General features: G+C 41.1%; 1 protein-coding gene across 1 annotated transcript in view; it reads left to right on the forward strand.

The window, feature by feature from the left end:
- Positions 1-13,818, forward strand: part of ctnna1 (catenin (cadherin-associated protein), alpha 1) — a 266,205-nt gene extending 252,387 nt beyond the window's left edge. Inside the window, 3 exon segments of the mRNA XM_034181512.1 lie at positions 11,410-11,437; positions 11,440-11,640; positions 11,954-13,818. Of these exon segments, the coding sequence (XP_034037403.1) occupies positions 11,410-11,437; positions 11,440-11,640; positions 11,954-12,288 (564 nt within the window). The 3' untranslated portion in view covers positions 12,289-13,818.
- Positions 13,819-16,409: the final 2,591 nt, after the last annotated feature.

Here is a 16,409-nt window from a genome sequence, read left to right on the forward strand (position 1 = left end):
CATCGTGAGAGAACAGAGAAGATCAGAAGAGGCCGGCATGAGGAATTTATGCGGACATTCCACTGTTTAAGGACATTTTTTTTAATGAAAGACGTACGCGCAAATTTGCCGAGTCGTTTCCGTGACGACTCGGCAAATCTGTGTGCGCCGCGACAGGAAAAACACCTCCGTGTTGAAACCATTTGTAGAATTCAGGCGGCTTTTAATGGCTTTCAACAAGTGAGTAACTGAGAAATTGTTTAACAGCTTGGGCATGTTCCAACTTGCCCGTTAAGATTTCCAACGGATGGTGTTTTTCCTGCCGCAACCCCCCGTGGTCGGGTCCAGCCCGACATGCGACTCTGCCCGCACGTTCTTTCATTACAAAATTACCGTTAACAATTGAATGTCCGAATAAACCCTCATGCCGACTTCTTCTGAAAGTTCTCTGTTCTCTGACGACTTACTGCGTCAAACAGAGCCTGAAATGTGGAAGTTTTCAACTTGAAACGGCGAGACGCTGCCACCTCGAAGCGCAGATCGCCGTCAGGCGCCGTGGGACCGTCCTTAAAGCGACACTACCAGACCAAAATCTCTCATCAGTCGTTTAAAATTTTTTACCGAAACCAGCTGAATTTATTGAACGGTGTCCACTCAGTTGTGCCTTACAGTTTTGAAAAATTTTTATCAAACAAAGCAACAGTCTCTGAGCCATTCCTAAACAATGAAAAAAATCGACGAGCGGGTGGACGACTCCTCACTCAAAGCCTGCCCACAGGCGAATGACGTAACCGACAGGCGTGAAAAAACTCTTGCATGTCCACGAGGGTTCAAGCATGTCTGATGTAATCACACGTGATTCAAATCCATATGGTTTTTGAAAAAATAATAAGGTCGGATACTTTTCTAATAGACCTCGTATATATATATATATATATATATATATATATATATATATATATATATATATATATAGGTACAAACACAGGTGACTGAGAATTTGAGAATATGGAAAGTGATTCATATTTTATTACTGAGACAATATGTTGAAAAGCAAGGAAAATTAAGGAATGGAGCACTAAATATAGAAATAAAAAAACTGGAATTTATCGGTGAATTTTGGGTTCACTGAGCATGGCTCGCTCTCCACCGTTGTGAGGACGTTTTTAAACCGTTTGTACCGCTCCTTAATCTGTGTGATGCCCATAGGATCGTCACCGAAAGCCGCCTGAATCTTCCGAATGGTTTCCACCTGGCTGTCACCCAGTTTCTGGCAAAATTTGATGCAGTAGCGCTGCTCCAGTCGTTCCGTCATTTTCCTTGCAATGAAAAACCGCCGAGTGCACTACACACGACCTCATACAAATGCTGCTTGCCAGCAACTGACACAATCGACAGGCGTGAAAAAATTCACACATGCACACGAGGGTTCAAGGTTGGCTCATGCAAGCACACGTGATTCAAATCCATCAGGTTTTTGCAAAAAAAAAAAAACAATAAGGTCAGATACTTTTCTAACAGACCTTGTATAAACACACAATCCCTTAATAACTCTACTGAACAATATCTCTTTACATTCTGGGGCCTTGAATAAAATAAATGCCTACATAGTATGTTGCTCACTTGATCTTAAGGACACACACCAACAAAAGGTGCGGGCAGGTCGATCCTAATTTCTCCGCTTAGCAAGTTCGTGGCAGTCCACATCGCGTAGGGCTTCAGCGGGTCTTTGTCTCCACACCACGTGACTGCAACGCCATTGCAACAGTCTTTGAAGTATTGTGCTCGGTAGCGAGTTAGCGGCTAAGCTAGCACAGCAACATAGTGAATTAACAGCTTGGTACATAACCTGTTCGAGCAATCCCAATGCTGCCACCAATATAAAAGCAAGACGACGAAGGTTTGTTGAGCATTAAAACACAAGACAACCAAAGACCGTTTGAGCGCAGCCAAATGGCTGGCTCCTTATTATGCGCTCCCGCTCTAACCTCACATGTGTAGACAGGGGCATGTTGCCTTGCACCTCCTATCCTATGGCAACACCAGCAAGCCAAAATGAAACCCCATACAACTTAATGATAGATAAAAGCAAGGTATCAGAAAGTCTGTGATACAAGGTCTATTAGAAAAGTATCCAACCTTATTATTTTTTTCAAAAACCATATGGATTTGAATCACGTGTGATTGCGTCAGACAAGCTTGAACCCTCGGTGGTTTTTCCATCGAGTGATTATCCGAGAAATTGTGGATGTGCCTGGACATGCCAGAACATGTCCCGTGAGGCTTCATCACGGCGTTGCTGTGCGCCATGCGGCACCGCCACGACGCGCGGAATTCCTCTGCACGTCTGTCTCAATGTGCCAAAAAGTGCTGATGTCCACGTCTTTTCACAATTCCTGTGCTAGTCAGACGACGTCCCGGATAAAACACAGCGTCCAGTTTGGAAATGAACAGCACATTCCACAGTTACAGGAGTTTTTGTCATGGAAAGAGGAGCGGAGGCTTCGCGCGTCGCGGCGGTGCCGCATGGCACACAGAAACACCGTGATGAAGCCTCACGGGACATGTTCTGGCATGTCCAGGCACATCCACAATTTCTCGGATAATCACTCGATGGAAAAACCACCGACAGCTGTCTGAACGCCATCTCAAAGCCATTCTGTGAGACCAAAACGGAGGTGGTTTTGTCTCGCTCCAGTAGCGAATCCATCATGACGCGCAAAGCCTCCGCTCGGCTTTCCATGACTTGTTAAAAGTGAAAATCTGCCAGAAAATGGTTGATGTCCAGCTCTTGTGATAACCAGAGAAATGGCACACGATGGTCACGGATCCAGACAGCCATCCGTTTAGAAATGAAATGGTCGTTCAGCCTGTCGATGGCGGCTTCGGAGCGCGGCGTGCCCCACAGCCGCTGGGGGCTGTCCTTAAAGCGTCAGTAACACTCCTTATTCTCTACCAAGCCCGTAACATTTTCACCGAAAGCCAGATAAATTTTTCTAATGGTTTTCAGCTGCCAGTCTCTAACACTTTCTGAAAAAATTCTGATGGAAAAAAAGCCCAAATCCTTCCGTCATTTCCTGACAATGAAAATCCGCAGAGGGGGCTGGACCACTCCTCACTCAAAGCCTGCTCACAGGCGAATGACGCAACCGACAGGTGTGGAAAAACTCATGCATGCGCACGAGGGTTCAAGCTTGTCTGACGCAATCACACGTGATTCAAATCCATATGCTTATGGAAAAAATAATAAGGTCAGATACTTTTCTAATAGACCTCGTATTACCATCAAAAAAAATAAATAAATAAAACTGGCAGCCATCAGCCCATTTATTGAAAGGCCCACTGGGAAAAGTCCCAGGACTCTCAATGGGCAGTCCACCTCTGCCTGGAACCATTTCAACAAGTGGCTTGATCCATTTGGACTGTTTGTTGAAGCTTTCCAAAGATGTCGTAAATCAGCCAGGAAATGTTTTGAAGACTGGTCACTTTGCAAAAATTAGCATTTTCGTGCAGGGTGATAATACAGGGTCAGCCCAATGTCACACATTCCAACCTTAAGATTCTCTGGGAAGCCCAGTTCTCTGAAAACGTGAGGCAACTTTTGATTCTGTAAGATATGTCCTGTGGCCATATTTGGTCTATTTGAAGAGTTTCAGTCAGGTTTTAGAATTCATCATAGTACAGAAACAGCATTAGTGAAGGTTACAAATGATCTTCTTATGGCCTCGGACAGTGGACTCATCTCTGTGCTTGTTCTGTTAGACCTCAGTGCTGCTTTTGATACTGTTGACCATAAATTTTATTACAGAGATTAGAGCATGCCATAGGTATTAAAGGCACTGCGCTGCGGTGGTTTGAATCATATTTGTCTAATAGATTACAATTTGTTCATGTAAATGGGGAATCTTCTTCACAGACTAAAGTTAATTATGGAGTTCCACAAGGTTCTGTGCTAGGACCAATTTTATTCACTTTATACATGCTTCCCTTAGGCAGTATTATTAGACGGCATTGCTTAATTTTCATGTTACGCAGATGATACCCAGCTTTATCTATCCATGAAGCCAGAGGACACACACCAATTAGCTAAACTGCAGGATTGTCTTACAGACATAAAGACATGGATGACCTCTAATTTCCTGCTTTTAAATCAGATAAAACTGAAGTTATTGTTCTTGGCCCCACAATCTTAGAAACATGGTGTCTAACCAGATCCTACTCTGGATGGCATTACCCTGACCTCTAGTAATACTGTGAGAAATCTTGGAGTCATTTTGATCAGGATATGTCATTCAAAGCGCATATTAACAAATATGTAGGACTGCTTTTTTGCATTTACGCAATATCTCTAAAATCAGAAAGGTCTTGTCTCAGAGTGATGCTGAAAAACTAATTCATGCATTTATTTCCTCTAGGCTGGACTATTGTAATTCATTATTATCAGGTTGTCCTAAAAGTTCCCTAAAAAGCCTTCAGTTAATTCAAAATGCTGCAGCTAGAGTACTGACGGGGACTAGAAGGAGAGAGCATATCTCATCCATATTGGCCTCTCTTCATTGGCTTCCTGTTAATTCTAGAATAGAATTTAAAATTCTTCTTCTTACTTATAAGGTTTTGAATAATCAGGTCCCATCTTATCTTAGGGACCTCGTAGTACCATATCACCCCAATAGAGCGCTTCGCTCTCAGACTGCAGGCTTACTTGTAGTTCCTAGGGTTTGTAAGAGTAGAATGGGAGGCAGAGCCTTCAGCTTTCAGGCTCCTCTCCTGTGGAACCAGCTCCCAATTCAGATCAGGGAGACAGACACCCTCTCTACTTTTAAGATTAGGCTTAAAACTTTCCTTTTTGCTAAAGCTTATAGTTAGGGCTGGATCAGGTGACCCTGAACCATCCCTTAGTTATGCTGCTATAGACGTAGACTGCTGGGGGGTTCCCATGATGCACTGTTTCTTTCTCTTTTTGCTCTGTATGCACCACTCTGCATTTAATCCATTAGTGATCGATCTCTGCTCCCCTCCACAGCATGTCTTTTTCCTGGTTCTCTCCCTCAGCCCCAACCAGTCCCAGCAGAAGACTGCCCCTCCCTGAGCCTGGTTCTGCTGGAGGTTTCTTCCTGTTAAAAGGGAGTTTTTCCTTCCCACTGTAGCCAAGTGCTTGCTCACAGGGGGTCGTTTGAACCGTTGGGGTTTTACATACTTATTGTATGGCCTTGCCTTACAATATAAAGCGCCTTGGGGCGACTGTTTGTTGTGATTTGGCGCTATATAAAAAAATTGATTGATTGATTGATATTTGCTACATTGGGTAGTAACAGATCACCGTCCACAATTCAGCACACACATGAGCTGCAAATTACTTATAAAATTTACATAATGTTGTAAAATACAGGTTTATTGTCATGGTGAATTATGTTTAAGTAATAACTGGAAAATCTTGATGCAGCATTACAGTGCAAGTCAAAGTCTGAGGAGGGAAACTAGTTGCCCGTCTACGCTAATGGAGCATGTTTAAAGCAGATAGCCTCTGCTGTCTTTGGACTGTGTATCAATACATGTTGTCCTTTTGTGTTCTGTTCACGGCATTCTAAGCTTGAAGTGACTCAAGCCCAAGCATGGAAAGGATGCAAGAACAGCGTGTATTTAACATTTTCCCCATCTTCTCCACTGATCACATCAGTGGGTTTCTCTATGCCATCTGAGATTGCGAGTGTGGGTGGATCTCAGGGAAGTAAGCGACTTGTGCAGAGTGGTAAACATGTATGAAAGGACTTGGGATGGCCATACTGCAGCATTCAGACAACTTAAGGTGCTGCAAGTTTGTGCTTGACACTTCAATACTGTGGGTGTGGCTTATTTTTTAAACATTGGACACCTTGTTTTCATGCAGGGCCACAGGCAGAAGTTTCTTGTTTTCATTTTTCACATGTTTTTTTTGTTTTTGGTTTTTTACAAATGGAAAACAAAGTGGCATTTGTGTCACTTTTTTCTTTTTACTGATTCAAAAAGTTATGCAGTCTGAATTATTGCATCCCTATTTATCACTGGCAATGTTTACATGCCATTAATATTCGGGATAAGGTCAATGTTCCAGTTTCTGAATCATTAGGAATAACCCGTTTGCAATGCTTAAGCAGAGTTACTCCTGTATACATGGTCATTGGTATCATTTGAATATCCCCATCTAAACAGCGACACACGTCTTCCACTGGTGCTTGATTTAGTCTGGCGTTTGTGCAAATCCTGCTTTGCGTAACTTTTCAGCCACCTTCTTGTAAATGTCCGCTAACTTGGTACTTTCTACCGTCAATAAAAGACATTATATTCATGTCTTTCACGATACTAATGAAGTACAGGGTCCCTCGTTTATCGCGGGAGTTACGTTCTAAAAATACCCGCAATAGGCGAAATCCACAAAAGTAGTCAGTGGTTAGTTTTTTACAATTATTATAGATGTTTTAAGGCTGTAGAACCCCTCACTACACACTTTATACACTTTTCTCAAACAGGCATTAACATTTTCTCACTTTTCTCTCCTGTGTAAACACTCTTTTTCTTCTGGGCGAGAAGATTATAAACGGATACACGCAGAACACAATGCGCGTGCTCTCCTTTTGCTCACTGCCTCTGGGGGTACGGATGCGGGACCCGCAAAGAATCCAAGTCATGGCCACAGAGCTTTGCGGCTGCTTTATACAGAGACCCTGCAGCGCTGCGGATTTTACCAGAAATGCCGGAGCACTCCGCATCAAAACAGCGAGCGTAGTGTCTGGACCTGTTGCCAGAGTTGGCGCAGCTCCGCACAGCAGAGAGGGTGGCAGTGTGAGTGGCCCACTGTGGCGTTTTCCGAGCCCGCAGACTCAGTAAGTGCATCGGTGGCAGTGAGAGCAATCGCGGTGATGCTGACCAGTGCTGCGACCGGCCCCCCTGATAAGGACGCAGAACAACAATGCGCTGTTTACCTCTGCTTCTGTGGTGTCCGGTGGGTTTGCACGCATCGCATACAAGTAGTTGCCGTACTCAGAAGACCAAGATTCCTTGCAGATAGGACATGCGCAGAACACAAAATGTTCCTTTCTATGGGATATCCCGATGCGCGTTTATATGACCTGATTTCGGTTAGAAAAGGAGTAATCCAGGAGTCTTATTCTGGTTTTTAAAAACCAGAATATGAGCATATTCGGGGTTTTGCGGGTGTTGACATGGCCGTGCGCAACCAGGTTTATTGCTGATATTCCGGTTATGAAAAGGTTATTGCGTGCATGTAAACGAGTCAGTGTTGTTGAACCTGTGACTGTTTAAATTGATGTTTACTCTTTTTTCCTCAAATATTAAGGGTTTTCGTTCAGCTGGTAGGAAGTAAATGACTTATCAAATGTTAGAGTAATAACTTTTACTTTTGGTTAGCTTAGACAGAAATTTCTGAAAAAACACCTGTAGGATATAAAGAGTAAACTGTTGAAGGCTAGAACAACCTGAAACAGCCGACCTTTTCAGTTTGTTGTTTGTTCGTTTAAAATACAGTACCTCAAATTTTTCTAAGACTATCTTAAAGATATCCAGAGATATAAGAAGCCTCAACTATTCTTGTAATTTAGCTGTCTGCGTGGATTATCAAACCATTCTAAAGTTCTCGGGACACACAATACTTTGAAACCATACATACAGTAATGATAGAAATCGTTCTTATAATATAATGCCAGTCATTGGACAACAATTATAGCCAGATGGCACTTTGTTGAAAGGTACTAAATGGTCTTGAGCTACTACCCAAAACAATCTAAGGAGTTCATGTCTCTGTGTAACTAATGTATTCACCATGTCACAGTGAGAGCAGGCCCTGCACAGTTTCCTGAGCACTGAGTGAAGCCAGCAGCTGAGCTGAGTATGAGCACAAGAGATGGCTTTCACAGTGCCCTGCTCTCAGGCGTCTGAGTACTTCTCCAAGCCCTCATTAGCATGACTGCTGCATTCGCCTCATCCCAGGTTTGCGCTGTTGTATGTGTGCATCTGTGCACGCACAGTCACACATCATCCGTCCACTCCCCAGCCACAGTAGAACCCCCTCAGTCTTCATCCTCTTGCACAATTTGGACATTCCCTCATTATTCTGTCACTGTTCCTCTTACTTTTTTCCAGTTCTTTCTTGTCTATTTCTATTTCTTTTTTCTCACTAACATGCATAGTCCTCTCCTGTATGATGATTATCCCTTGTAGCTCTCTGCCGCATCTTTTTTGGATACACTTTTATTTATTTTTATTTATATATATCGATAAAATACATAGACACAGATACTTCAAAGTTATCATCACAGGTTGAATATAGTTCTCTAAATAAGGAGAGTGAAAGGTTTTTCTTTTTTACAAAAATATAAACCTAACCATTCTGGAATTTCTGCTGCTTGTATACGTAATATTCCCGTTTTCTGAGGCCAGAAGTAATTGGACACCTGGCTGACAAACTTTCATTACTGTGTCCTGTTCCTCCCTGTGCCAACAAATTAAACTGGTGAAAATGTCTGGATTGATTCTTAGTTTTGAATTCGTATTTGATATTGTAACTCAATATGCCTTCCAGGTTCTGGAACAGTGTCTTGGACAGATAAAATCCTAGGCTAACTTATAGAGAAATAAATGGGTCATGATCCTAAGGGTAGCTTATTGATGATTTAATGACTGATGGAAGCAGCACAGTGAATTCTGAATTGCACAAAGTTATACTATTTTGCTCAGCCAAAAGCTAAACTTACAGGACGGTGTTTCGCACTACAGATGTATAATGACCCAAAACAACTCACGAGCTTCTCAAGGCAAAGTAATGGGATAATTCTTCAATGACAAATCACTCATCTGACCTCAACCAAACAGAGCTGCTTTTCACTCACTGAAGGCAAAACTGAGGGCAGACTGACCCACAAATAAGCAGCAAGTGAAGGAGGCTGCAGCAAACCTCTGGAAAGCATGTCAAGGGAGGAAAATGCATTTGGTGATGTTCATGGGTTCCAGACTTCAGGCAGTCAGACTGTAAAGGATTTTTATACCAGTTTTAAACATTCCTTATTTATCATTTTTAGTTTTTGAACTATTTTGGCTTCTTGAAATGGAAAGTCTTTTAAAATTGCTGTAATTCCATCTCTTCTTTCTTTTTTGTAATTAAACAGATTCAAAGCTTATATTTCAGTCACACCTTTGTTGCATCATTTCAGCTACACTTGTGGTGGGTGTACAGAAGAAGTAGTGCTTGCTGTGTAGTTCTGGAGGGCCACTCCTGTACCGACCTTAGCCCCATATTCTTTGTGTGAAGTGGATGAGCATGTGATGACCTGTTGGATAGGATGTCTGCTAAGACTAGTACTTAATTACAACTGGGTGGACTGGGACAATGCAGATAGTTTTGTCCAAGGATGCACAAATGGCATGTACAGGAATCAAACCCAGATCAGCATATTGGTACTATACTCTTTAATCCACTGAGCTAACTGTACAGAGGCTGAACTCCAAAAATTGTCGTTGTTCAGACAGTTGTGTATTGTAAATGTGAAATGGGGCTGGCGGCGGGCGTTGGGATATATTTTGGTAGTACAGTGTCTTTTGCTCAAACAGCATGTTTGAGTTCACTTGGGATGTTGTGTAAATGCACACATGCAGATTTTATGTTGAAGTCGAAGCACTCTTCAGTGAAGTGCCCATGCGCCCACCAGGGATACTGATGTGCTCAGCAGGATTAGAAGTATTAACGGTTTGAGTCTGAAGTGTGCAAAAGTCAGGATTCCGTTCTCCTCCTTTGCATCGAGAAAACAAACGGCAGTTTCCGTATATGTTTTTGCATTTAACCCTGTAAAGCCCACCCTGTGAAATAATTGTCAGAAAATTCAAACTTTTTGAAACAAGTCTTTATTGGACCTTTTAACAAACCCACCAAAAAAAAAAAAAAAAAAAAAAAACCTTTTGCACATATGATTTTTTATTTGTATCATATTTGCTACATTGGGCGTTCTATCATAAAAACATCCATTTTATATCCAGAGCAAACATAACATTTCAAACCTATAAAATGCTGAATTTTCTTAGGGAAACTACTGTGGATCACTTGTTTCAGGCAGCCCTTATGAATGTCTCATCTGAGGCCCTCTGATGCATAGATACTGATATCTGGTGGTTGTCTGTGCAGTACAAAGTATCTCATTGTATACGATGAGTTTTTTGGGGGAAAATGTCACACTGATGAAGCGACATCTCAGAAAATCCTGTATCAATATGACACTTGGTGTTATAGGGTTAAATACCACTGAGTGCAGTACTTGCTGCGACTAATATACATCATCTGTTCACTTACAGCCAGTCAGCACTAGTTTTCATTTCATCTAGACACGTGTACATACTCTGTCCTCTTTGCAGATATTCTCTCAATTAAAAGATTGGCTGCTATTACTTCCCTTTCACCTTTTCCATGGAGTCAGAATGAACAGCTGCCAAAGCAACTCTCCTTCAAACTGCCAAGTACCCGCAAATACTGGCTGCTGTATCAGCCAGCATGTTTACCTGGCCTGTTCACGCACATGGCTGCCCTTGTACTATAGCAGACATACGTACTTGGCTTAAGAGATGACGCTGGAAGCTGTCAGTCTGTAGCTTCTTTTATTAGGCCGTCTCTTCATGCTGATGTCACGGCCGTGGCTGACATACCGTTGCTTCCCTGTGTGTCAGGTCACTATACCAGCAAACATATCTGATGTGCAGTGTCGGGGTTCCGTCAGCGTTTCCATCCATCACTTCATGAGCTTCAAGGAGAGTATCGAGGCATAATTAACATACTGGCAGGGGGCCTGTTGAGCAAGCTGAGAGGTCATTGTGGGTCATTATCCAAGGGTTAGGATGGGATGAAAGTACTACAAAAAAATGACCAGTGCTAAATGAGGTGCATTTTGTGGGTTTTTAGGTGTTGCGACTCACGGAAGTGAATAATTTGATAGTTCACATTATTTTAACACTTTAGGGCTTAAAGGAGTTAAAAAGCACTTGAAATCTAGCATTTTACTTCAAGGTAGAAAAGATTGTCCCTACCTCCATAAGAGCAGTTTGATTGACTGCAGAATTTTCCTCAAAAAATCACTTTTGTATTCTGTGTGAGTTGATCTTGTGCTTAATTCAGCAAAGATGAGTTATCAGTCTACACGTTGTGGGTGTGCATTTGTCCATTTTGCCTCCAGCACGTCCCTAATGTGGGTGTTTACCTTACTTGTCACGCTGCTCCTAACTCGGCGTGATGAAGTGTAAGGCCCTTGCATCTGCTAAATGACAATGTTCATATTGAAGGCACCAAGAATATAAGTGACAAAATGATGCATTAAGCATCAAAAACCTGTTTGTATTGCTCATAATGCTGCATTGCTGTGGAACCTATTTGACATGTTTTGTCTTTGTGTGGTTTAGTGCCCCGACTCCACCTGTAAGCAGGACCTGCGGCCTATCTGCAGCGTATCGCCTTGTATTGCCACCAGCTCAACATCTGCAGCAAGGTCAAGGCTGAGGTTCAGAACCTGGGGGGAGAGCTGGTCGTCCAGGAGTAAGGTCAACACGCATTTAATTATCTGAACATTTCATTATGATCAGGTTGTTTGTGTAGCTAAACTGCAGGAGGCAGTTCAGTTTGTACATATTAAAGTTTAAAATTTGAGGTGAGGAAAAGATGATTCAGGGTTGTTTTATGTATATGAGGCTACATCACCTTTAATGATCCCATTAGTGAAATGGTGATCAAAGGCTTTTTACAGAATGCCAGTTCAGATCAGATTATTGCACATCTGATGTGAACCGACTGCCACATTATGTACGTTTGTCTGCCAAACTTTTGTCTTGGCTTTTCCTCAGAAAACCTTCTCATGGAACCCATAATTCTGCTGTAGACATCCATAGTTTCACCAAACTCAAATTCACAAAGTGTTTAAATTTATCATTTGCCTCCATCATTGACCAGTCTCCACCCCACCCCCACCCCCCATGTCTTCTCCATGTACTCAGTTGGACAGTGCCATGTCACTTATACAGGCAGCAAAGAACCTGATGAACACAGTGGTGTCCACTGTGAAGGCCTCCTATGTTGCATCGACCAAGTACCAGAAGGTCCAGGGCATGCAGGCCCTCAATATGCCAGCAATTTCCTGGAAGATGAAAGCCCCTGAGAAGAAGCCACTGGTGAAGAGAGAGAAGCAGGATGACGGCCAAAGTAACAGAGTCAAGAGGTCCTCTCAAAAGAAGCATATCAACCCTGTGCAGGCCTTGAGTGAGTTCAAGGCTATGGATAGTATCTAGATTTCCTCATTATGATTTAAAAAATAGACTAAGTATGGGCCAATGAATTATATACATCGGTTTTGTCTGTCAACAGTTTTAGGCCTATTTGAAAAATGCATTCCATCTTTACATGGATGGCTTGTGACGCAGTGTAATTCTTGTCTGCCATATTTTACAGGAATTCTGAAACAATCTAATATGACACAGGATGATAGATCAGCAAGTCATTTGAACACTTTTTCAATTTTGTTTTTCTAATAAAGGGAGTGGATATCATGAATATTGTACAAACTAATTCCAAGAGGCTTTATTTTGCATTGTAAGCCCATTATAATGTAATACTGTGGGCTCTCTTTGGGGGTTTCCACTGTTATCTTTAATTATACAACCTCAGCCTCTGTATCAACCTTATACTCCAAATATCAACCTATGCAACATCTCTACGGCCTTATTTTAGCTTGAGCAATAACTTCAGTTAGATGTCCTAGTAACAGGTGAGATTTTAAATATATTTTTGCTTCAGCCTTGAAGAGCTGAAGTAATGTTTTTTTTTTTTCCATCTGGGCCCAGGTTTTCTATCTTTATATGCATATATTTGCTACAATATACATTTCAGTTGAGAAAAGAATTGTCCTTCAACACTATTTTCAGTGCTGCCTGGCTCATTTTGTAATCCCCTTTAGTATTTGGAGGGTTTTTTTTTTTTTTCATTAACATCTCAAATTTGATATATACTTTTTCATGATCACTTTAGACGGCAAACCAAAGGTGAAAGTATTCTATCCAACCTTCTGTTTTAGAACTTAAATTGTGCGAGTGCTTCTTCACGCGCTGGGCATGCTCTTGCCAACAAGCCGACCCAAACCTATGTAATGGCCTCAGCTGCTGAGAGTGTAAAAGAACCTGCTTAGTAAAATGACTAAAGTATTTGTCACTGCCTTTTGAAGCTGCAAAGCTTCTGTAATGGTCATTGAGACCAAATGCCTCCACAAACAGCCCAAATGGAGGCAGCGGTATGCTTTCTGTTTGCCACTTTTCGACGTGGATGAGGAAGGAACGGGATTTAACAAATTTTAATATGGTGTAAGTCCTTGTCCATAACACTAATTAAGTTTTCACATTGCATGTTTTTTTTTTTCTTTTTTTTTTTTTCAACCTTCCAACTGTTAGAGCTTTAAATGGAGATCAAAGGTTTAAAAGAAGCAGCTCAGAGTTCTTTGCAGGTGAATACGTGAGTCTTTTTGCTGCTTTGGTCTCAAAGCTGAATCTTTTATATTGCTCGTCTGAAAGCTCTGAACTGTGGCAGGATGGTCGCGCAGTGTGACAGGTGAATATTCTTCACGAGGAAGCGTTTTAAATTTTTAAGTTCCCCCACTCCCATCCCACCCTCATCAATTTGTATTTTGCTGTGCTAGAGTTGGACTTAAATCTGGAGTGGTCAGACTACCTTGCTGTGGATATTTTGTTATCGAGGGCTGATTTTTAGTGGACACATTTGTCGTATACTGTGCCTGCTTGATATCTTAATAAAGACGATAAAGACATTGATTTCTCCCGATCTCTTCAGTTCTTTGTTGTTGTTACTTGCTGACTGATGACACAGACCTTTTAGGAACAGGTTGTTGTACCGAAGACACGCTAAACTCTATTTTGTCTCTCAAAGTAAACCAAATAAACACTGGGCGTACTTAAGGCTTTATGTGTATACTGACTGCTGGTTAATGTAAAGTTTTGTAATTGGCCTTGTCTCCATTGTGGGTTACTTTCACATCAATAAAAATTGAAACTTTTAATTAAGTGTTATTTAGTCAATAACCTTCACTTGAAAATGCAGTAGGAGGCCTAAAAGTGGCCTTTAGAGATTAGAGATGTCATAAGATGTAATATATTACTGATAAATCAAATGCACCTTTTTATAAACTAAAATAGATCAGTTTTGCTTGGCAGTTATGGCCTGGCCACAGGCTTGGCAAGGCAACAAATGGCTCTGCAAGTGACTGCTTTTAACTTGTTTTCCTGAATGTGGTTCACAATAAAAGCGAAGAACTTTGTTGTGAAAGGGTAATATGAGCTCTGAGATGGTCACTAGCAAACCTATGGGGAATTAACGGAAATAAGGTAAACACAAACATTGATGTTATTGGATAGATTAGAAATATTGAATGTGTGAATACATTTCATCATATGGCTCTGAATGTAGTCCGTTAATGGTTACTCCACAAAGCAGCAGGATGAACTACAGCACTAAATATTAACATCCGCAGAAATACATGTGTAATACTGTAATTCATTTCCTCTAAGTACATGTGACACAGATCTAGTTTTTGTCAGATCCATCCAACTTTAAAGTTACGATTCCACTTTTCCTTGCTATACTTACATTAGCACCACTGGTAACATCTCCCTTGTAACAATACTGACCTTCTGATAGGGCAAGACAATCACATGACTAAAATAATGAAGAATTTAAGTGTTCCAACAAAATGGAAATGTTTTATAGGTTGCCTATGGTAATGTAGTTATTTATATACTCAAGGGCGCAATTTAGAACTAGAAATTGGGTGGACAAAGTGCGAGGCCCACAGGGCTGAAGCCCATTGGCTGGGGGTCTGGGGGCCACTTAGGCCCCCAGAGGTCAACAGTTTCTAGATAAGCTCACATGCATTCTGAGCATCCAGAACAGTAATTTTAATGTTTTGAGAAGACCATAAAGTGGACACCATTTGACTTATGCAATTTGAAACTGTGGATATAAGTACTTTATTCTGAGAATAGCCAGCATTGATTTTGTTAACATCCTGGTGTAAATAAGGTATCACCACATGTGTAGAACTCAAAAACAATGATAGGTTGAATTTTCATTAAAAAAACTGCAATGTGGTAAAATGTATTCATAAATATGAAAGAACAGGCTCTTAATAATTAACTATCGCATACTGTATTTTTTTTCTCAAGATTTGTTTTTGCATAAGTTTGAAAAACAACAGATCATAAGTTTAGGATAAATTACTTGTCATGAATTTAATTTTCGAAGTGGCACTAATGACAACACTCACACTGAACATATTTTCGCTTGCATAGACTGATTTTGGAGATCAAGCAATAATTGCAGATGGGCTTTCTGAGGTCCAGATAGCTTTTCTGATTTCCTTTTCTAACTTTCAGAATTTAGTAAATTAGCATATGGTCCATTGATACTTATGTGTAGACACTAGTCCCTAGAGGCAACTATTTTTGGTTTCAGATCTGGGCAAATGCAGTCCCAGAAAATTCTGAATGTGACAAACAGGTGTTGTAAACAAGTTAATGCTGCTAAAAATACAACCTTGCAGAAACAAAGATACTATTCTGACATGGTTTGCACATAAGACTGGCATAACATGTTTCAAGTACACACATATATGTCAGAAGGTGGGGGGGACACATACCATATTCTGTCCCCCCTGGTTGAAAAGGTAGGGGGAACATGTCCCCCTCTATCCCCCACCAAATTGCGCCCATGTATATACCATGTTCTCTAGATGTATTGTGGAATGAAATCTGCAGCTTTTTTTTTTTTGAGGAAAAGATACTTTAGTACTACAATATATGTAACTTTTAAGATTTAATTGGCAGAAAGTGGTTCGGTGAGTTGTCAAAAGTAAATTTCAGACCTTGTCCCATGGCCTACGTTTAAGATGATTTTCCTCCATATCAAAGGTAAGTCATGAACAAAAAGTCTGTTTGAAATAACTGTTTAAATAATGTATATTTATGAATTCAATGTTCAGTTTACAAAGATGACTTCATATATTTCCAGTGATTCCTGGTACTTTCATTTTCATGCAAGGCCAAGTGGTTAGTGAGCTTGGTTTCAGTGTAGAAGGTTCCAAGTTCAAACCCCACCCCTGCCACATTTCTCCACGCAACTGTGGAGTCAAAATCCAAAAACTTCATCCCTGGAAACCTTGGTCCCCTTGCCCTTCAAGACAAATCTCATGCAAGAAACCTTGGTGTTATTCTTGACGTCCAGCTAAACCTTGACAAACATATTTCATCTCTCCTATATAACATTCTGGAAAAAGTCATCCATGATTTCATAACCTCACTCCTAGACTATTGAAATTCCTTTTACCTTGGTCTCCCTCTGACTCTGGTGA

The sequence above is a fragment of the Thalassophryne amazonica genome, chromosome 11, assembly GCF_902500255.1.
Source record: "Thalassophryne amazonica chromosome 11, fThaAma1.1, whole genome shotgun sequence".
Classification (NCBI taxonomy): domain Eukaryota; kingdom Metazoa; phylum Chordata; class Actinopteri; order Batrachoidiformes; family Batrachoididae; genus Thalassophryne; species Thalassophryne amazonica.